The 24269-nt window shown below is 40.3% G+C and overlaps 1 protein-coding gene across 1 annotated transcript in view; it reads right to left on the bottom strand.

The window, feature by feature from the left end:
* The window catches only part of PHEX (phosphate regulating endopeptidase X-linked), a 1559577-nt gene that overhangs the window by 1127448 nt on the left and 407860 nt on the right, over positions 1-24269 (bottom strand). The window contains exon 5 of the mRNA XM_069204739.1: positions 17765-17991. Within this exon, the coding sequence (XP_069060840.1) occupies positions 17765-17991 (227 nt within the window). The remainder of the gene's footprint in view (positions 1-17764; positions 17992-24269) is intronic.

The raw sequence follows: 24269 nt of genomic DNA, 5'->3' as shown, positions 1-24269 counted from the left end.
AGCTCAAGTAAATGACCACCCCGTGTCATTCTTGATTGACACTGGTGCTCTACATTCTACTCTGAGAACAGTATGAGTCACAAACCTCCCACTCTCATGGAAAATGATACAAGTTATAGGAGTTGCGGATAAACAAATAAACCCAAAAACAACAGAAGAGCCTGTGAAAATGGGGTTCTTTGAGGAGAATCACAGACTTGTGCTGTGTGATTCTAGTACAATGGGTCTCTTGGGGAGAGATGTCCTTTGCAAGCTCAACTGTGTCATATATTTTATGCCGAAAAGTGTAGAAATGCAAACTCATGATGAGGATGTCTCCTTCAAACTGATAAATGATGGTTTTCACTTTTCATTGCTTACCATGATGACCATTGATGACATGCTTCCAGACCTTAAAGGATTTAGATTTTACAGGAAATGACAATGGGTTGATCAAATGTGATGAACCCATTCGGAGCACAGTGAAGCCAAATACTGAATATCCGAGAACACCCCAATACAATTTGACACATGAAACGATTATTGTGATTTTACTGCTAATTGAATGAATGATTTAACAAGGTATTCTGAAAGGGATTATGAGAAGTCCATGCAATTCACCCATTATGGGCTTACAGAAGCCAATTGGCACGTATTGCATTGTTCAAGATATGAGGAAAGTGAATAAAATTGTTGTTCCTTGATATCCCAAGGTACCGAATCCACCTGTGAATTTGTTTCAGATTCCATGTGAGGCTGAGTTCTTCAGGATTACTGATTTGTACCAGGCTCTCTTTTCTATACCCTTTCATGAAAAAAGTCAATTCCTCTTTGCAATACAGTTCAGAAGTCGTATTTTGGCATGGTCCTGAGTCCCACGAGGGTTTACTGAGAGTTCCTCCATCTTCAACCAGGTTCTCAAAAAGGAGCAGGAGTCCTTGGTCATGCGTTGTAACTCAGTCTTGGTCCAATATATCAATGACCTACTGGTGGCGTCAAACACAAAAAAAGCCTGTAAGTAAGATAGTATTGCTTTGTTGAACCACCTGGCTGAGAATGGACATAACGTGTCCCCAAACAAGTTGCAGTGCTGTCAGAAAGAAGTCCAGTATCTTGGACATCACATTGAGAATGGAGTAAGGAAATTGTCACAAGAAAGGATTTTGGCAGTTCTCAAAATTAATCTACCAAATATCCAGAGTGAAGTAAGGATGCTTTGGGGAATGGTGGGCTACTATTGTCAGTGGATACCCAACTTTTTCCAGGTGGCCAAGCCGTTGGAGAGGCTGATGCAGAAGGATGTGTTTGATGCAGTACCCTTGGATAAATATTGCTTGATTGCCTTCCCAGAGCAGAGAGAAAGTCTCTGTTGTGTACCAGCACTGTGAATGTCTGATTACAATAAGCCATTTGCATTTAACTGCAGTTAGAGGGAGGGCTGTGCTCTCTGAGTGCTTACACAGTTACAGGGAAATGCCAGAAGGCCTGTAGCCTATTTCACTGCTACTCTTTATCACATAGCATCGGTGTTGCCAGGTTGTCTTTAAGCAGTGACGGCCATCAGTGTCAGCACAGAGAGGTGTGAAAACATAGTCATGGGTCACCCACTAACCATTTATATTCCTCTTTCTGTAGAATTACTGTTGACAAGGACTAGAACCATTTGACAAATGGCCATCTTACTAAGTATGAACATACAAATACATGGCTTTCTCAATGTCACTGAGCTATGCACCAAGCCGAGACCAGATATAAGAGATGAGCCACTACCTTAGTGTGGTTTTATGCTATATGTGGATGGCTTTTGTTTACAAGACAATAGAGGAAGTTTGAAAGCTGCCTACGCAGTCTGTACAATTTCATGAGTTGTATAAGCTTCCTGGCTTCAAGGAATATTTTACTCACAAGTGGCTGAATTTTATTGCTCTTATTAGAGCCTGCTGTGCTTCAGACCAACTGAAAGTGACGATTTTCGCCTATAGTCACTACGGCTTTGGTGCCGTCCATGACTTTGGACAGTTATGGTCACAGAGTGGGTTTATATCCTCTTCTGGATCCCCCATCTGGAATGGTGAACAGGTGAGGAATCTTCTTAAGGCATTACAGATGCTTGAACAGGTTAAAGTAGTCTAGTGCCCTGCTCACCGTAGCGGAAATTATCATGTAACATTGGGCAATAAACATGCTGGTGAGGTCACAAAGTACTGTTCTCCCAATGACTGTACCTTTAATGGAGAATAAACAAATGAAGGAATGGAAGAGACCAATCACAACCTTTTGTTAATAACTGCAAATACATGGGAAGAGGTAAAGTTGCTTTAGGAAGAACAATAGAGTTGGATCAGAGTAGGTTGTGTCAAGAAAGAGGATGATGATATTTGGGTTTTAATGGATGCAAGGTCAGTCTTTCCAAACAGTTTGTTTGTTTCCCCTACTGGCTAGGCACATCCATGGTCCAGCTCATGTTGATAGAGATGCCATGTGCCATTGTTTAGGCAAACATGGTTTAATTCCAAGTTCAGATTGATGGCTGGAGCGTTGTGTCACAGATGTATTGTGTGGCAGCAGAACAATGTTGGAAAGAGAACTGCAGCAACACTAAATCATATAGGAAGATTAGTAGGTCCCTTTAATAGGATGCAGTTGGACTTTATCAAGATGCCTGAGATATGCCCTGGTGGTTGTGTGCATCTTCTCACATTAGGCTGAAGCTTACCCAACCAGAGTGAGTGACAGTCTTACTGTAGCAAACTTGTTGTTAGGAGAACTGATTCCCAAGTTTGAGTTCCCGACTTCTCCAGAGTCAGACCAAGGGGCCTATTTTAATGAGGTCCTGACATTGTTGTGCAGTGTTGCAAGTAGAATAGAGACTACATTGCAGCTACAGACCTAAGGCTTCAGGTCTTGACAAACAAGTTAAAGGGAACCTGAGGTCCACATTGGTGAAAGTGTGTGCTTCAACATCTTTGAAATGGGCTGAAGCTTTGTCCCTTAAGTTGATAAGTCTTCTCAGTGTAACCGGTCAGAAAATGGGACTGTTTCCCTGTGAGATAATTGTGGGCAAAGCTATGAGCTTGCCAGCTATAACTGCAAATGCACTTGTGAACATTACAGATGATATGATCCTTGATTACTACAAAGGGCTAACTGACGTGGTGAATTCTGTGTCTCATCAGGTCAACGCAGCCACAGCCCCTCCGCATCAGGAACAGTGCCCTGACCTCAGTTCCGATCAATGCGACCTCAATTCCGATCAATGGGTCCTGGTGAAGAAAGGAAGGTGTGTTTGGAGCCTCGTTAGGGTGGGCAGTATCAAGTCATCTTCGTGACATTGACAGCTGTTAGATGTGAAGGTCTCTCTAAATGGACACACACTTCCCATGCTCACAGAGTTAAGTATCCCCTTTATGTGACAGCACTTTTTCAAGAAGTACTGGTGGTGACAGAGAGACAAAATGAGCAGGTTAGTCAAGCTGTCAGGGATCAGACGGAGAAAAGAGAGCCTGAAATAGCACATGCTCGGTCTAATGGGGGGCAGTAGGAGGAGACTGGAGAGATCCACAGTCGATGCTGAGATGGAAGAGTCTCTCCTGCAGTGGTGAATGAGCCAACTTCTGAAAGAACTAGAGTGTCCTATTGAAGGTACTCTTCACCTGCATGGACACACTTGCTGCAAATGACAGAGCAAGAACATTTTGGGAGTTTTGGGATAACACTGCAGATCCAACTGATCCTCTTTGAACTGAACACTGTGCTCAAATTTTACTTTGAGTTTTCTGTGCTGTTGGATAGACAGACATTTCACACTGTATGTCATTATTAGTGAGTTTGCACAGTGCTTATGTACAGACTTTGCATTGACTTTGTTAAGAATTAGAAAGAGTACTGAGGCCCGATTCTGCAGAAAAAGAGAGGGTTGTCCATTAGAATAGAATGGAGTAGGGCTGAGGAAAACTCACAAAGACTTTTGTAAACCTGTTGCAATTCAGCACTTGGGCTTTGTTTTGCCGCTTCACACAAGGGAAACTTAAGCGAACCATTACTGTTGCTGCTGCATTCTATTAAAACAGTTCTGAATTTAGAGAAATCATGGAACCTTTAAATAACATCACTAGTAGATATAAATACAAACTTACAGGAGTTTTAGTTGGAACATTTATAGTAATAATCACTTTGCTTAAAGGGTTAAGCTTGCCTACACAGTCTAGTATAGAGGACATTTGTTCAACAACTGTCCCTAAGATCCCATTTCCTACTGATGATAGAATACACTCACTAAATGAGAAAGACTTGCAAGTAGACACTTCTAGAGGAGATCATTCATCAAATGTTTATTATAAATTGCTTTATGGGTATATTAACACTATAGATGCAAGGGATTGCTATGTTATATGCAATTACCTGCTTCAGTTTCACAAGGCATCACCTATCATCACATTTCTTTTACATATGGAGTTTCCTTTTGTCTTTTAGTGAGTATATTTTATAGACAAGGCAGTTTTCAATATTGCTTCTTGAATTATGATCTAGTTCTTACAGAAGTTCCTTTGTTTAAACATCTGATTAAAAATTCTAATTCAAAATTATTGCAGAAATAGGAGGTACATGTTTTGTATATGCTGTGACACTGGACACTGCATACGCACACAGACATATTTTGACTTGTGACATGACAGAAGTAGAGAAGAAATGTTTGAATCTAGTGGAAGACAGAAGAAGGGATCTAGAGACTGAGACCCTCATTACGAGGCTGTCTTAAGACCGCCAGCCTCGCGATGGCAGTCAGACCAACGCATACAGGGCGGTCCAACTGCCCCATTATGACCCTGTCTGATCTGCCACAGTCATACCACTGACCCTGCCAGGCTGCAACCAGCCTGCAGCCTGGCAGTCCTGGCGGTCCTGGCGGTCCTGGTGGTCCCGGCGGTCCCGGCGGTCCCGGCGGTCCCGGCGGTTGTAATCTTCCAGGGCAGCGCTGCAAGCAGTGCTGCCCTAGGGATTACGAGTCCCCATCTGCCAGCCTTTCCATGGCAGTAAACACTGCCAAGAAAAGGCTGGCGGAATAGGGATGTTCAGGGGCCCTGGGGGCCCCTGCTCTGCCCATGCACTTGGAATGGGCATTGCAGGGGCCCCCATGCACAGCCGCATTGCAAATTTCACTGCTCCACCCGATGCACCTCAACATTGCCGCTGGCTCCATTACGAGCCGGCTTCCATGTTGTGGTGAGTTTGCTGCTGGGCCAGCAGGCGTAAACGCTGTTTTCGTCCGCTAGCCCAGTAGAAAACTCCTAATAGGGCAGCAATCATACTGCCAGCACTGGCGGTATGGTGGCACCCGCAGCTTCAAGACCGCCGAAGTCGTAATGAGGGCCTAAGTGTGAAATGGATAAAGACCTAAAGAGACAGCAGAGGTGAAATAGAGAAGAAATTGAACATCAAGTGAAGGGAAATCAACCAGCATTAGCTTTAGATTGGCAGCATAAGGGAAAGTTGTGTATACAAATCGACCAAAGGTATGTGCACCCATTATTTATATGGAAGAATAAATGTGAACACACTTTTGAGGTTGGAGGAAAGAATGAATTCTTTTTAGGTGGGAAAGGATCATGTGATTCCTGGAATACACATTATTTGTGTAAGGAATGGTTACTTCAAATTGCCCACAGGATGGTATGGTACATGTTATTTAGGTATAGTATTTCCTAAGATTTATTATGGGGAACATTTTAATGATCCTGTATGGGAAACAAAACCTAGACCCTGGAGAGGTGTTTATGCTGGAAAAGTGGTAGGAGATATTTGTGGTCCATTAATTTCGTCTGTATGTGTGATTCTGAATGATTTCAAAATTAGGAAGTTATCTACAATAGTGGATAAACTGGCAACAAGTACAGCAAATTCATTATTGCTTGTGAATACTGAGAGGATAGCTATAAGATCTATGGTTTTGTGGAAACATACTTGCATTAGACCTTCTCTCGCAAAAAAGGATAGAGTCTGCCGGATGCTGAAAGGTCAGCAATGCTGTACTTACATCCTAGACAAAAGTAAGGATTTAAAGAAATACATTCAGAACATTACTGGCTTGAAGAAGGATTTGGGTGGGTTGGAAGCAACAGGTGCGTGGGAGGTTATTGAAGATGGGTTTGCTGCTGCAGGCTGATAGTGTGGAAATTTGGGAAGTGGGATTGTGGGCTTTGTTATGAAACCATAGTTGATTGTTGTCATTTCTGCAATAGTTTTACCTGTGGGCTTTAGAATTTTTGAAAGCTGCACAGGCAGTGAAAAGAAAGAGAGTGGATGTGGAGCTGGAAGAGAATAAGTGTAAATATTGTGATAGCATGAAGTGTCTAGAGGAGTCTGGGTGGAAATTGATGAAAACAACAATGTTTTAGTAGGTCTCATTAAAGGATTATATCACAATTGTGATGACTTAATTTGTCATCAGAGGAGGGATTAGTAATGCTTAATTTTGGTTGCACCATCATGTGTTACAGAAGTGACATAATAATGTAATAGACAACACATATATTGTGTGTCTTAATATTACTAATGTTAAGTGGAGCATCTAAATAGTATTACTGAATGTGCATTCACAGTAGAGAATTATAAATTCATATATATGTGTGTTGTAATGTTTGATTTTAACATGCTGAAATGCAGTACTCATGCACATTTACATTTGTGTACTCTGATTATGGTGAAACTGCATACAATCATGTTTCATTAATAATTCTTCTTTCCATTTATAAATGGAGGATGCACTTATAATCATGTATTTTGCATGTGCATTCAATGCCTTATTATGTTAGCATATCCAAAGGCCTGAAACATTTGGTTTCTTGTGTTAACCTTCAACGTGGAGTTCTGCTCGCGTTGCAATACTCTTTCTTCGCAGGTTTGTTGGTATAAGCCTACAGTTAATGTAAGGCATGTATGTGTATTGAAGATAGTGGGCTACAGGAGGATACTTTGGCAAGGACAAAGGAGCACTAACAAACTGAGAAGAAAAGACTACTGTTTGTGTACCAGACAGCGAGAACCTTCAAGGTCGATCTGATGTTCAATTTGTGGAATAAGAATTTGAGGGGGGTCGCCAATTTCAACTGTGCAAGAAAGGTGGAAAAATACTGGTGTGGATCACCTAGCTTTCTCAAAGGTTCTGTATATTTATTTGGTATTCACCTAGTTAGACAAGAGCCGGCTCCCTTGAGACTTGGAGGAGTAAAGACCTTTCTACTCTGTATTCCTTTGTGTGGCTTTATGCTATGTATCACCTCACTATCAGAACTTCTACTGAGGTTTCTGTTATGCTGACATTTTCCTATATTTCCTGAGATTTAGAACATGATTAAGAGTTTGGCGGAGAGGGTTACTTTGTTACAAACATGACAGATATCCCATCCACCATATTACAATGCCATTATAGCCCATGGAACTTGTAATATGGCGGACAGGAAATCCATCACGTTTGTGAAAGATTAACCCATTTTGCCAAACTCTAAATCAGGCCCTTAAGGAGGATTTCCCTATAGCTTAGTTTAGGGTACTTAGATTAACTTAGATTCACCATAGATTAGGCAACAGGATTGTGATTTATATAAAGATCATCAGATTCGATTTCCCATCTTTTTCTGTTGCTTTTACTGAAATTCTCATATGCCTTATGCTTATTACATTTAACCTCATTCAACGCTTTACTTCACCTTTGGTGATTTTGCACTTATATAGCATGTGAGATTCATATACATTAGTTTGGCTCTTAATTTGTAATCATTTTTTTCACTTTATCCTCCACCTCCAGGATTTAATGTGTGACCAAATAGGTTACACAGTCAATTAAATCAAAATGTTGATTTTAGCTCTCCTTTACTTCTCTAGCATCCGACAAAGGTCCATCAGAAGAAGAAAAATAAGAATATGGGCCTGAGTGTCATCAAGCCTGAACTTGGTAACTCTTCTGTCAGAAACCGTACACTCTAATCTCAACTAGAGACCCGATTTCTAACACTGGCTATAGCTCTTTGATCTAAAGTACAGAGACAATACTTGCATTGATCGTTGTTGGTTCTTAATTCTAACTACCACATCAGAGTGTCAACTTTCAGTGTGCAGGCCACTGCTGAGATTATACTGTTAAGAACAGTCCCAATTCACACCTATGTCTCTGCCCTACAGTGACTATATGTTTATAATGCAGTATCTACTTAATCATATGTACACTATTTATGTGAATATGCATAAACGAAGATCATAGTGTAATCCCAATTTAGCATCACACACTTTAGAATTACATAAAGAAACCTCCCTTGGAAAACATTTTGAGTATTATATATGTTTATTTAACAGGCAGTATGTGTCCACAAGTGGGAATACACATCACATTTTCTTAAACTGAATTAAATTGAATGTAAATCCTAAATATCTGCCATTTCTGTGTCTCGTCTATGTATCAGGACTCATACTGTATTGTGACATATATGTCTATGTAATTGCAAATACTTTTAAAGCCTAAATGTGCTAGAAAAGGGGAACCAAAATATGTCTGTGCTAATGGCCCCCTAAATCTTTTGCTGCTAAAATATACACGAAACAACATCTTACCAGATGCAGACCAATTTTCTCTTAACCTGGTTCAAATATGGTATTTCTATAGTGTGAACCTAGCCAAACAAAACTTGAGTTTTGTATAGGGAGAAAGTCAAGAATAAAGTCAACAAGAAATTGGAGTGGTATGTTTCTGGTGGGAAAGTGTGCTGATCCTAAAATATAGTGTAATTTAAAGAGGGATACCTTGAACTCTTTCCTAAATCGTAACAGGGTTGGGGTACTTCTGCTGAATATGAGGATGTTGTTCCAGAACTTGTGTGCATAGATGGAAAAGGCCTGCTGTCTTGTTTTTAAAAAAATTAGACTGATTTAATTTCAAGTGCCTAAACTGGTGATACAATAATTATAACACCGTTTGAAAACTTACACTTTGGAGAGAATCAGAATTAAAATTTATCCAATTATGACATATTACACGTTTTGTCCTCCAAAACTGGGCCTAACGTGGAGTTTGATGCTTTGCCCACCAGTAACCACATGTACTGGTATTTACCGAGCATTTCCCCCGTAGATTTCTGCTGGTTTTTACTGCCAAAATATACATAGGGAAAACTGTAAGGATACCTTAATTACCAAAAAAACTGTGATTCTGATCCCTGCACAAGCATGTTTTTGCTCAAAGATAAAAAAAGTGCCTTCTGGCTTTGTCAATGCTTTTTTTTGTTTTTGCACAACATTATTGTTGGGGAAGCTGCTAGGCCCAATTCAATAAAAAAGGCGTTGGCTAAAATCAAAACCTTTTGGACCTCAAATATCACACATTGCCAAAGAAGTCTATGGCACTGAAAGGAACTGTGTTATGTGTGAATGCTTTTCATCTGAAAAGGCAGTACAACACCATTCAAAGTAATGTTAGCCAATGGCTGAAGTCGGCAAACCCACTGTCTTATGTTGTAGTGGACGAAATAAAAATATGACACAGTAAAAGTCCAATGGATGTAGAAGGCTGGCTGAAAGCCCCTATAAATATGTATATTATACATATAAATGTATTACAATCAAAGATCTTTGTTAACACATACCTACAAATGGCCCACTTGTAATGAGGGTCTAATTCTCCAGCCTGATGGTGACCTGACTGTGGGTGTGCAGAGAGTCACCAGATACGGTGAGCTTGTCAACCAAGTAGGCAGGTGTGCTTGTTGTGATTATTGGTCTCTTTATAATGCAAGATGAAAAACAAGCATCAGCAAAGCCAAAGCCTGGCTTTGGCAAGCTAATGTGATTGCTATTTTTTTAATTTGTATTGGAAGCCACAAAAAGAAAAAAATGTGCAAGGCTCCATGGGGTACAGAATGTTGTCACTGTAGGAAAGGAATGTTGGGTAATCTTTTGAACCTTTTGCTTTTTTACACAAAATGTGTTACTGTACGTCATAGATCGCTACTACCCTTATTTAGGCATTACAAGATTTTCACTACCAGTACCTGTTAGAAATGGGGTCTCTATTTGCCAGAGGTATACACCCTTGTCCAAGAAGGGAGCACAATCCTAGTCAGGGTAAGTCACACACAATCCAAATGATCCTGTGCCCACCCTCTGGTAGCTTGGCACTGAGCAGTCAGACTTAACTTAGAAAGCAATGTGTATAGTATATGTGCAATAAATCCTACAGTAACACAGTGAAAACACCATAAAAATACACCACACAGGCTTAGAAAAATAGCTGATATTTATCTGAATAAAATAAGGTTAAACTAATAAAGATTCAAAAAGCACAAGTTGAAATATCACTTTTGCAAGTTTAAAAAGAGTCATAAATCTTAGAAATCAACAGTTGTCTCTTGATTACACAAAGTACCTGGTTTGCGTAAAAAATAGCATACACGGACACTCAAAGGAGGAGATGTGTTGAAAAATAAGGTGTGCATTGGATTTTCCAACACGGCACAGACGTTGCATTGTTTGTTTCCTCGCTGCAAGGGGTTTGCGTTGTTTTGTGGCGTGCAGTATTGGTTCCTCACTGCGAGGCAGGGATATTTTTTATGCCCAGAGACGATGCAGGGAAATCCAGGGCACGCTGGAAGAAGTCACAGGTGTTCTGCCAATCCGGGAGGACGCTGTGTCAAATTTTCTGTCGCACAGCTGGTGCTGTGTCGATTTTCCACTCAGGGAATCGGCTCGTCGTTCTGGTTCGGCTATGTGTCAATCCAGTAGGGCGGTGTGTTGAATTTTCTGTCACAAAACAGTAGCTGCATCAAATTTCTACTTGGGAAGCCAGGCTGCGTCATTCCGGTTCAGACGTGCGCGCATTTCTCAGTCTCAAGGCAGGCTGTGCATCGATTTTCAGAGCAAAAGGAGTTTCCTGAAGAGATGAAGTCTTTTTGGCCCTGAGACTTCAGAAAACAGGAGGCAAGCTCAATGCAAGCCCTTGGAGAGCACTTCTCAGCAAAGTCAGAGTTCAGCAGGGCAGCAGGGTAGCAGGGCAAATGCACAAGGAAGCTATCAGCCAGCTCAGCCCAGGCGTTGATTAGAGACAAGCTGTAAGGCACAGATGGAGTTTAAGTGCAGAGAAATGCTCACTGTTTAAGAGTGGCATTTCTAAAATAGTAATATAAAATTCAACCTCACAAATAAGCAAGATTTTCTATTACCATTCTGGCCATATCAAATATGACCTGGTTACCCCTTTCTGATCAGAATCTACCACTTAAACAGTAAATGAGGGTAGTCCTAATGCTATCCTTTGAAAGGAGCAGGCCTCACAGTAGTGGAAAACGAATTTAGGAGTTTTCCACTACCAGGACATATAAAGCACAACTGTACATGTCCTGCTTTTTACCTACATAGCACCCTGTCCTATAGGTTACCTAGGGCCTACATTAGGGATGCCTTAGAAGTAGAAAAAGGGGAGTTTAAAGCTTGGAAAGTACTTTTAAATGCCACATCGAAGTGGCAGTGGAACTGCACACATAGGCCTAGCAATGGCAGGCCTGAGACATGGTTAAGGGGCTACTTATGTGGATGGCACAGCCAGTGCTGCAGGCCCACTAGTAGCATTCGATTTACAGGCCCTGGGCACCAGTAGTGCACTTTACTAGGGACTTACAAGTAAATCAAATACGCCAATTGGGAATGAACCAATGTTATCATGTTTAAGGGAGAGAGCATATGCACTTTAGTACTGGTTAGTAGTGGCAAAGTGCACAGAGTCCTAAAACCAGCAAAAACAGTGTCGCAAATTGGAGGGAGGCAGGCAAAAAGTTAGGGGATGTCCACCCTAAGAGTGTCAGGTCTAACAGTACCATTATAGCCCTGTCTTAGGACTGACGATAAAATCGTTTTTCAATTCTGTAGCTTCATATTTTTGGCAGCCTGGCCACGAGTAAGAGCGACTTTGAGCCACTGTCAAAAGTAAACTATTGCTGTGACAGTCGAACCATATTGTGGACATCAATACTTTTATCTATCTCTGGACGGTTGTGACCTTCACTGTATATGCACCTGCACTTTTTTGCTTTAGTATAAAATGCATATGTATTGTTAATATATGTTAAATCTGATTATTTCAATTACACCTATGTTGACACTACTATGCATCTAATTAGGAACTGCTACATCTTATAGCGAGCAGCTGCACAGGATAGAAAAATGTTATGCTGAGTTATAACTGTTGTCAGTCGTAACATAATTATTTAGATGCAATTTTGAATCGTGCCTACAGATGCAGTTCGCTGGTGTCCCTTCTTTATTTGACTTAGAATTTATTCCAGTTTTACCAGAACTCATAAAATGTAATGTAATGCCAACTATGGCCCCAGACGCAGTTCGTGTATGTTTTTTTTTTTACTCTATTGAGCAGAAATAATGTTTGCCAATGTTATATAGTATTAAGTTTTAATTGATGAATTATTTGTTTTATGGATTGTAGATGTATTTTAAACTTAAATATGTTTAACAAATGTACTATGTGTTATATTGTAAGGCTTATTGCTGAAACAAGAAAGACTACTTATACTGCTACTGAAAAAGAAAAAATGGGAAAACATGCTGCCTAAATATGGTGCGTATATCCTCGGAATAGAAATATGAAACTTAAAAATAAACTATTTATTGCATATAATTTTATTACAGCAGTGTAGGTGTTTTGTAGCTGCGTCTAGAGCAAGTATGAGATTACTCTTTAGTTTTAAAGCAAATCACATGAAAATAGGATTCATATTTGTGCAAAGAAAAAATATCATTTGATTTGAATTAATAAAACCAGTCAAAACAAACCCGGACTACTAAAAAGTTAACAAAAAGACAAAGAATGGAAGGAAAAATTCACTGGAAAAGTTAAGTACTATCCCACCAGCCCTTGCCCTTCTTTTTAGGTGGATGTGCGATAGAGAAAAATGTTGTGATTCAGTGTAAGAAAGTCAATGGCTGACGAGGGTTGACCAATTGCCCCATGCTGTACACCGTGATGGGTGGCAACAAACTGTGGACAGTTGGAAAGACCAATGAAAGATCTGTATGTATGCATACATGTATAGTAACACACCATGCATCTGGCAAAGGCCACTCACAAGAGCAGCATAGTAGTAGAGGAGATATGCCACTGACAAGAAATAGCAACTGGGAAATTACTGCACTATTTATCAGTTAGCATTGTAAGTCACTAAGGGAAGTGGATGTCGCACTGATAAGAGCAATGTAGGGCATTACCAGGAGAGGTCGTTTGTGTTTCACTATGCCTCAACTAGATTGATTGTGAAATACCATCTGCTGAATTGATTAGTGATATACAGTTTTCACAACAACATGGCTAAGGGGCAATGAAGGACCAACTTATGACCTAAGCAGAACTGGTATTAAGATGGACACAATGTCGATCTTTAAAAAGGAAAAAAATAAAGGTATTTTTAAATATGGCGCAAAAAATGAGCAAGAACATTGGGTAAGGTAGGGGCCGAGATACATCAACATTCTGCAAAAAAACGCAGAACTTTTAAACAAAAATCCACAGTGGAAGTCTGAATGAATGTGCTGTTTCAATGCATGCCGTAGGTCGAACACTACTGAATGACCGGACAAGGCGCCCTGTGGTTCTTTATGATATGGAAGAATGATAAAATAAAGAAATCAATAATCACAAACCCATAATAGACCACCACCACCAGCAAGTGTTTAATTATTACTTACTTTGTCGAAATAACCCCAAAAAGGAACGAATAATAGATTCTTTTGATTTGGTTATTTTTTAAATATAAGTACAAACTTGTTTATTGCTTTAGCACAGTGGTTCCCAACCTGTGGGCCGGGGATCCCTGGGTAATATTAGGTCCCAGCTATCAGTAATGACTCCTCGGGGGTCCCCGTGTTCCAATAATGATTCAGTGGGGGTCCCCGGGCTCCAGTATTGATAAAATGGGGGTCCACAGAAGTCAAAAGGTTGGGAACCACTGCTTTAGCACCATTTAAAAAAAGGTTCTACATGTGTTATTGTCCTAGCATAGAGTAAACACCCTTGGACGCTACCACCTACCTCCCCCGCCTCTAAACCCTCATATCCCAACTTGACTACTTAATTTCTCTTTTGTGGGAAATCCCCCGAATCATCTTTATCCACCAACTCCCACGCCGTACTTCCGAAGGCAACTCTTGTACCCCGGCTCCAGTGCTACTTGTCTAGAATCGTCCTTTAGATGACTACAATGACGTGTCTTCATTGTGTTCCACTATGCAAAACCAGGGCTACAGATTTTTATTAGTGGCTGTTGGTTTCTTTGTTATGTATTTGTCTTTATCACAAGATCCCCATCGTGTTACCAAGGTATAAATGTGTAAGTTAATATTTGTAATGTATGTGTAGACCTAGCAATAGTATGGCAATTTTTTTTTTAAAGACTACATATGGAATACCGACTTTTACCTACAGCAGCATGGGTGTCATTTAGGGGAGCCCAGGGGTCGTAGCTGCGACCCACTCTTGCCACTGGCGACCCTTAGTACTGCCTTTGCAGCTCCTGGCTTCAGAAGTAGCAAAATCAGTGCCAAGAACACAGGGGCAGCTCTGCATTCAGTATTTTCTGCCCATTTGTCATTGTACTAATCGTGAATAATGCACTATTTATCATTCACTATTAGTGTAATAAAAATGACGCACACTTAGATGGAAATGGAACTTAGGTGACAGCTGTGGTAAGTAAAAACAGTTTTAAATGTATGGTGTGTGCATACTTGTGGCTGACAGTGTGTTTATGTTAGAGATAGCATGTGTTCGTGTGAGCATGTGTGTCTGAATGTGTAAGTATGTGCGTTTGAGTGAAAGTGAGTGAGAGACAGTGGCAGGTAGTAAGTGAGATTGTGTGAGACTGAGTATCAGTACGTATGTGTGAGTGGGATTAAGAGTGAATGCAAGTGAATGAAAATGAATAAGAATGAGTGTAAGAGAGTAAGATTAAGAGAGTAGGATGAGAATTAATGAAAGAGTGTGGGGTGGAGAATGAGTGTGAATGACTGAGTGTGAGTGAGAATGTGATGAAGTGCTTGCAAGTTTCTTGTTGGCCCTGGCATAGTGAAGGTAATTATTGTCTTACGAAGACACTTAAGGCAAAATATGGCTGCGGGAATACTTGAGGCAAATCTCAGCATAACAGACACTTCTAACAAAATGCTGGCATTCTGGTGGTATTCTTGGCACACTAGACGTAACAGGGCACCTGTGGAAAAATACATAGGGGTCATCTATGGTATATAGATGGCACAAATTCCAAACTTCTGGCTCTTGCATCTTTTTTGTAATTTTTGATATGTGGGCATTCATGGCACGGGGGTAACCATGACAAAACGCTGGGACTGGCACAACGGAGGTAATTTTTGACTTATAGAGGCATCCATAACACGATTTGAAAAACTGGGATTAACTCCTAGGAACGTAAGGTTGGTTTGGCACACAATGAAAGGATTTAATTATTTAAAGGGGGCCCTTTCATCGCCTATAGCATTTTAGCAAATTTATAAGAAACTTGTGCTTTAAAATGCTCTTTTTCACCCCACTCTTTTCAACTTTTTCTTAGGGGGGAGAAACATTGTGGAATAGGTTGGGTTTACTCGCTTTGCCCCCTCACTACAATTCATAGCAAGTATTGTGCCTTAGAACTTTCAAAGATCAAGTGAGCACCATGATAAGGGTGCTAGATGAAAAAAACATTTATCTGGGTTATGTTGCTATACTAATCATGCAGTTATTATGGAACTTGAGTGATGTCAATTGTTGTAAAGTTCGGGTCATGTGATATACCTCCTGTGATGTCATTAAGGTCAAAGAGTATGTGGTGTTTGGTGAACTGACGCCCATGTTTTAAAACCTTAAGGATAACACTGACAAAGAACAATATCATGATTACAAGGTCTTGACTGTTGTTTTGTGGTTAAAGGTGGGCATGCTGCAAGATTTCAAGGTTAGGGCACAGTTATCTGCGTTCTCCGGGGCCCTGATTCTAAGTCGGGAGGTGAATTCTGATCCTTCAACAAACATGAATTTGGATTGTACAGGGATCGGAATCCACATCTTGCAGTAAGCTCAGTACAGGTGTAGTTTTCTATGTCAGACCTGCTGACATTTATTGGGAGAAATTGTCTAAAGCAAAAAAAACATGCTGAACTAGGAGGCTTTACCAAGGCAAAATGTTGTGCCTCATTTCCAAGCTGAAAACACAGGATGACAGTTATTTACAGCACCACTTAATATCTCCCCCTAGGGCAATGGTATTTGGGGGATGGGGAGAGCAGTTCTTAATTTGTAAAACAAAATATGTAAGTGCCATTGCCCCTGCCAGACCTGCCAATGATAGAACCAACACAAGTACTGCCATTGCAATCCTACAAGTGTGAAAATTGAAACTACTCCAGGCCACCCAAAACTATGGTAATGGTGTGGGTGACAGGTATTATTCATTCTTAATGTATATTAGCATATTAGATATTGTTGTGCTTATCTCAAAATGTGTCAGACGGCGCCATCATTTGGTGGCCTGTCACTATAGCTGGTGCTGACAATTAAGTGCTGGCGTGGAGCACCGGATACTAAATTAACACAGGGGCGGGGGACAGTAAATATAATAAGGACCTTGCTGTGATCCAGATAATTTGCCTTATGTAGTAGTTTGGTGCAGCAACAAGTAGAGGCATAGTTAATCAATTCTATTAACAGCGTCACTACTCATTTGAAATAACTGAATACACATCGTTTTTGTAAACACTCGATTGCATTTACTTACTAAGTGTTCAGTGGCTGGATTTGGTCATTTTCTGAAAGTTATAATACACAACACATATATTTGCACCAACACTTGGGCCTCGATTTGAAGTTTCATGGTAATCTGAAAACCAAAATTACAAACTACCAATGTGGGTATTGATAAAACGGGGACTCGCCTATTATTATTTCGAATGGTCAAGATTTACAGATGGAATTGGGGTTACTGTACCAATTTCCACAGAAATGTCCTATTTTTGGTTGTTTGCACCCAGAAATTAAACAGGTTAATTCAAGCAATATTGGGGTGGAAGGGAGCACAGTATTTCGCAACTCCTGTAATTCTAGGTTTGGTCGTAAACTCAGTTTTAGGAATTACATGACCTGTCTAATTTAAACGTTAATCATATTCATCTGTCCTTCGAAAATGCTAGCCACTAAAAACAGGCATAGAGCGATCTCAAGAATTACAAATATAATCAGCACAGTATCAAACGTTAGTTGCTTTGAATGAAAGTGAGTGCCCCATTTATTAGAATACATTTAGGTTCCTTCTCTGTATTGCTTCTTACTCTAGTTCACCCGGGATAGTAATTTTAAAAGGAATTGTGACCCTCATTACATTAAGTTCACAGATTAGCTTTGATAAGATTTCTTGAAAGACTTCTTCCGGCAGCATTCCTTAAAGGCCAACATCTCAGTCTATAAATACTACAGTTCAGGAACAAAATGCAAAATAATGACAGAATAATGTTTCCAGACGTATGAAACCACCCATAAAAATATATACCTGTAGTTTGGTGCAATTTTTTGCACTGCTGTTTTGTGAAAATAATAATTTAATATTGTGCACTTCATCATATATTGCACTATGCAAATGACGCCCTGGGCTTAAAGTACGGAACCTAAAACAGCGCATAATGAACATTTGCAGAAACATGAAAAACAACCACGGTACAGGACACTCGCCTACACAGGGATTTACATTACCTTTAAAATATGCGTGTTGGACCCTTTTTCATCAGGAGCCACATACAAACGGATAAAAACAGAGGTGCTGTATAGACCGCGGAGCAGTGCTGTTGTCTGGAGCAGGTTGAACTTCCTTTCTGACCACGTGCCCTCAGCCCCGATATTTGACTCCAATACAGGCCAACGTAGCGCAGACTGCTTGAGCAGATTTAGTAACGGTTTTGTGTCTGCTTTTTCAGTACCACCTGAAACGTAAGCATAATATCAGTGTTAGGTGTAGTCAGACAGTCCACATAGGCAGATTCACCAACATTTATGAGTTCTGAGTGTTGTACCTGAAGAGAACAGATGTGTATTATTTCTTACACACCCTTCAAATCCGGCCCTGGAATGTCCAGCTCCCTGTGTGCAAAGAGGACACAGCTCTTTCTATTTGTACTAAATGTATATGAATCTCCCATTTCAGATGGTTGAGGGCAATTCATGAAGGCATGTAAGAAAGAGTTCTGCAAGATGACCACTCCAAAATGCCTTTATCAATCTGCCCCACACCTTTCCTTTTGCAGTGCAAATCCTTTAAGTATGTTTCTGAGTAGCAGCACTAAACATCTTTGGTTGGATTTAGGGTTGCCACCATTCCCAAAGAAAAATACCAGCCATCTGTTCACATTTAATATTCTGAAAAGGCCCAAACCTGTTTCTTCACTACAATTTTATATGGAATCGCCTGTATTATTTTTAACATCAATTTTCTGCTTTTGCTTACTTAAATTATCAGCCAGAGGTCACTAGGCAACTGGAGAGCACATTTTAACTGATTTCTTCTAGCATTTACTGCTTAAATATGTACTGATAACATACATTCCAACACTTCAGAAGAGGAAAGAGGGGGATTTAAAAGAAAAAAGTCTTCAGTGACAGAAACTTTTATTAGGCCAGCGAAAGCGTTCGACCTTGTGTATACTTTAAGTATCCTTCTTATGGCTTAAAGCAGTTTCATTTGTTGGTTGCAGTGTCCTTTAAATATTCTGTCTCGCTAGTGGGCAGTTCTGCCTTTTTCTCCCTTTTTTTTCCTGTTTGAGAGCAGTGATCAACTACTCTATTATTCCACTTTTGTTTCTTTATCATTTGCTGCAACTGCCTTTTTTGTTATTTCTTTGTTGCTGCCTTTTCACTGTTGGTGTTTTAGGCTGGTAGCTGCCTGTTTTATTGCAGCATTTCGTTCCTCCCACCTCCTTCAATGATATTTGTTTGGCTTTATTCCAGTGCTGTCCTCGTTTACCCCTGGCTCCTAAAATAAGTTTATTTTACAAAAGAAACACACAGTCGTATAGCTCACTGCTCACAAAAGCCACAATATGCCCTTTCTGGGAGAATGTAGCCAAACCTAGAAGCCATGATGTGAAACTTGTTGTGCCTTGCAGAGTCTCTCTCTCCAGGGCCCCTCCTTGCCAGCACTCAGGACATTGCACACAGGGCATTGCTTATCTCCTTTATTAGGGCCATAAATCTTCTCAGGCTGCTCTGCTATTGTTAACTTCCTTACAGCTTCGTTGAAATCCGAGGCAAAAACTCTTGCAAGACTTTTAATTGGGTTAAAATTAAAATAAAATACTTTTCCAGGCTTATTTTCCAATTTCTGTTCAGACGTTTGTGATGTCAGTAGCAAGCGGTGACCACCAAAACATAGCAGGAAAAGACAAAATTATGGACAGGGTTGACCAATTTATGTGGCAAGAAAAGTACAGTTCTGAATTTACAATAATTGTTGTACCAGCAGGGATACTAAATACAGGTCTAGCCAGTATAAAACCAGCCAGGTGGTAGCCCTAATTGGTTTACATAAACTATAGAAAGTGTTATTTTGTAGCAAGATGCTATTTAGCACCATGTTATGTAGTTTAAGATGTGCCCTTTTGCTCAGCTTCGTTTTGGGAGTTAGTACTCTTTTGCAACAGAAAACATTCAATATTTGATACAGAGAGATTGCACATTTACACACAACTTTATATGTTGACCTATTTTGCAACAGTATTAACCTTAGACAATAGCTCAATTGCTCAGTAACAGAAACAAAAAATACCATTATAAGATCCAGGTTGATACAGTGTTGGTAAGTAGAACACATAAAATAAATCATAAAAACTGCATGAAACAAACTGGTAAATAATAATAATAATAATTTAATCGCAGCAACAGCATAATAGTTATGATTATTGATGAAATGATATAATGACCGACCTCAAAATTGCTGGCACTATTCATTACTACAAAATATGGGTCTTATTTAGAGTTTGTCAGCATGACATAGTACCCTGTCAGGTTTCTAGTTAGAGTAAGACTAAACAGATGGACCCAAGGACATCAGGTTGTTAGCCGAAATACCTCAGGCCATTTGTGCACCATTTGGAAGGTGTATGTTTTCAAGTACTTTTTTCCAGTCTGTGAAGGCCTGGTGGTCTCAAATAGGAAACAAGCATTGGCACAGCCATTAGGTTTGGGGTTGGCCACAAGTCTTTAGGCAGTTCTTGTTTTGTTTTGTTTTGTCATGGTTTTTGTGACACTTTATTGTTCAGGAAGCTGCCGGTGCCTCATTAAACTTAAAAACAATGGCTAAAGGAAAAAGTGTTTTTCTGGCACTGAAGGAAACTATCTTAGATGTAGACATGCTCCTTTGAAAGGACAGCATACTATAACTCCTAGTGAAGTAAGTCAATGGCTGAAGTGCGCTAACATTGCCCCTTGAAGCATGCTCGAGTGCGTGAACGAAAAATGTGAATGAAACAATCATACACTAATGGATGCAGTTTGCCTGAAAACCTCTATAAGTAACTATGTCACACATACGTTTAGTAAAACCAAAAGGTTGTTGCTAACACAGACCTAAAAAATAAAAAATAGCATTGGTCTGGCATTGGCTGACAAGATCACCACTGAGAAAGAAGGCAAGAGAGGAAAGAATGAAGGAAAAAGGGAAGCAAGGCAGACAAAAAAAGAAAAAAGGCAGACAAAAAGGAAGGGAGAAGGACAAAAAGGAAAAAAGGAAGGCACAAAGGATGGAAGGGGCAAAAAGAGAAGGGGGAAGGCAAAAAGAGAAAAGGAGGAACAAAGGCAAAAAGAAGGCAGAACGAAGGAAGGAAAAATGAACAAAGGCAATAAGCAAATAAAGAAGGCAAAAAAGAATGAAAGAAAAGGAGAGCAAAAAAAGAAGGAAAGAATAAAGGAAAGAAGGTAAAGAAAACAGGGAGGAAAGAAAGAGAAGGCAAAAAGAGTAAGAACAAAAAGGAAGACGGGAAGAAGGAAAGAAAGCAAAAAGAAAGAGCAAAGGAAAGAAGGCAAACAGAAAGAAAGAAGGAAGGAAGGAAAAATTCAAAAAGGAAAGTAAGAAGAAAAGAATGAAGAAAAGAGCAAAAAAGAAAGAAAGAGAAAAAGAAAAGGGTAAGGAGGAACTAACTAAAGATGCAAAAAGGAAAGAAAATGAAAGAAGAAAGAAAGAAAGAAAGAAAGAAAGAAAGAAAGAAAAGAAAGAAAGAAAGAAAGAAAGAAAGGCAGTATGCAAAGTAGAAACAAGAAGGAAAGAAAGAAGGCAAAGAGAAGGAAGATAAAAATAAAGAATGGAAAAAGAAGCAATGAAGCAAAAAAGGAAGAAGGAATGAAGGAAAGAAAAAAGAAAGAAAGAGAAAGAAAGAAAAAAGAATGAAAAAGAAACAAACAGAAAGAAACAAAGAAAGAAAGAAGTATGCATCAAAGAAAAAGAAGGAAAGGAAAGGGAAAGAATTTCTGACCTGTTTTGACTGTGTACTGAACTTCGTTTTTGGTGGCTTTAGGATTCTGCACCCTTTGTCACTGCTATCCAGTGCTAAAGTGCATGTGCTCTGTGTCTAAAATATGGTAACATTGGATTCTCCATGATTGGCATATTTCATTTACTAGTAATTCCCTAGTGAACTTTACTGTGTGTGCCCAGAGCCTGTAAGTCGAATGCTACTAATGTTCCTGCAACACGGTTTGTGCCACTCACTACAGTAGCCTGTCAAACATGCCTCAGGCCTGTCATTACCTGTGTGTGCAGTTTTGAGTGTACCCATTTGTTAGGCCCAAACCTTTCTTTTTATTACATGTAAGACACCCCTAAGGTAGGGTCTGGAGTGCAGCAAGGGCAGGGTGCAATTTATTTAAAAAGTTGGACATGTCCGTTTAAGTTTAACATGTCCAGGTAGTGAACAACTCTTACAGTTGTTTTACACTATTGCAAGGACTATCTCTCCCATAGGCTAGAATGGGGATTGCCTTAAACCATCTCTTAAGTGTAATTTCCAATCGTGAAAAGATAGAAAATGGAGTTTGGTGTCTCTGAACCCACAATGTAATGACACAACTTTTGGTAAATGTGTTTTTTAAATGACAGGTCTGAAAATGGCACTTTTAGAAAGTTGCCATTTTCTTACTTTAACCATCCTGGCCTTAGCCTGCCTCCAATCCACACCTGGTCAGTGTAAAGTTAGGTGACAGCTATCTTTGTGCATTCTATCCAGATAGCCATAACTACAAGATACTCAACTCCCCCTGTATTCCAGCTGCAAACTGATGGGTCTTCCTGGACAGGAAGGGTGGAGGGGCTCTCACACTTCAAAGGGTTGTGGCCTGACCCCACACAAAGGACTGATAATCCCCCACATTCCTCCTGGTAGACAGGCCTGGGCTGAAAGGGAACTGGGGCACTTCAAAACCACTCTTGGAAGTTTCCCCCACTTTAACGTCAAATTTGGGTATAAGTTGTGGGCCTCTGACACCATATAGTCGGAACACTCCTGGACAGAGGACATCCTACCAGGAAGAAGGAGCACTGTGCTGTTTGCTCTGTTGTGTAGGCCTGCTGCCTGCTACTTCTTGCCTGGGAGTGAGAGGACTGGATCTAACTTTCCACATCCTGCAGTCTAAAGTTTCTTCAAGGGCCTGATTGAGCTTGCCTCCTGTTTCTGAAGTCTCGGGGACATCAAAGAACTCACCGGCATCTTGCTACTAGCACCTGTGCTCCTCTGCTGTGAGTCCTGCTCTGTCAAGTGGTGCCAAATCCAGGCCTGGGCCCTTGGAGGTTAGTGTGGTGCTGCAACACAAGTACTGACAAAGTGACACCAACACGTCACTCAAAACTGATGCAGTCCACTGCAAAAACACCACTTTCCCGCTGCCTGCACCCAAGACACTCATGGACTGCGCAACACAATGATCCCAACTTACAACGCAGTGCAGCTTGGCCGGCGCAGCACCAATGCATCAGAACCAGTACTCATTGCTTCTGGACCTCGGCGCATTACCAACGTTGCCCGATCAGGAAACAATGCATCTCCTGCAAGCACGACAAATCCCCTCCTTGGATCAACGCATCTTCACCGAGCCTCAACGCAACCAAGGTACTGTCAGTGGGTCTGCATTACTCATGCACCCAGTCCGTGCTCCATTGTGGTCAGACTGCACTTTTGAATTTGACCCTGTCCAGCGCAACCAGATAGTTCCAGTTGGAGCTACTGTCTTCTAAGCACTGCATCTTCACTTAAACTTTGAAAATTCATAACTTGCGTTGTGTATGTTGGAGTTTTGTCATTTTGATCTTGTTTGTCTCAGATAAATATTGGCTATTTTTCTAAACTGGTGTGGACTTATTTTGTGGTGTTTTCACGGTGAGTGTGCACAAATACTTTACACCTTGCCTCTTTAATTTAGCCTGACTGCTCTGTGTAAAGCTACCAGAGGGGTGCATAGGTGCATAGTGTGCATCTTACTTGCCCTGACTAGGATTGTGGTCCCTACCTGGACAGAGTGCAAACCTCTACCAACTAGATACCCGATTTCCAAAAATGAACAAAAGAAGGAAAGAGGGCAAAAAAGGAAGAAAGAAGGAAAAATGAAGGCAAAAAAGAAGGAAAGAAAGAAAAATGGAAGGAAAGAGGATTCACAGTATACATATTAGATAATAAAAACCAAATTACACCCACCTATGTTTAAATAAAACTGTTACAAGTGTGCTGCAAAATAAACACCATATATAGCTGTTTTTTGTCCTGGACAAAGTTTATCAAAGAGCCATTGTGGAAATTGAGTCCAGGAACACATTATGGTATGCTGCGAAATAGGAGCAGTCCATACAAACAGAACTTACAACAGCATTGGAAGGAGACAGGAACTAATAAAGCTGAAATGTGCCCTGTACTCACTTTAATTGTGTCCTACTTCCACATTATGCAACACAGGCACTAAGGTGAACTCCTTGTATGATGATGTGCAAAATGCAATTACTCAAAGTGACATTAACCAGTGACTTGTATAGGCTGTACCACTGCCCCATGCTTTATGCTGTAGCGGGCAGAAAACGCGAATGACACAACAACAGACCAATGGATAAAGACAGGTGGCTGAAAGCCCATTTAAGTAAATATAATAGAAATATTATTTTAGTAAAATAAAAAGTTCTTAGTTAACGTCAGATCTAAAAATAAAAAAATATCCCCCACTGCTGGATGAA

The sequence above is a fragment of the Pleurodeles waltl genome, chromosome 8 (assembly GCF_031143425.1).
Source record: "Pleurodeles waltl isolate 20211129_DDA chromosome 8, aPleWal1.hap1.20221129, whole genome shotgun sequence".
Classification (NCBI taxonomy): Eukaryota; Metazoa; Chordata; class Amphibia; order Caudata; family Salamandridae; genus Pleurodeles; species Pleurodeles waltl.
Note: the sequence above shows the minus strand (reverse complement) of the source record. Positions and strands in the feature narration are given on the sequence as shown.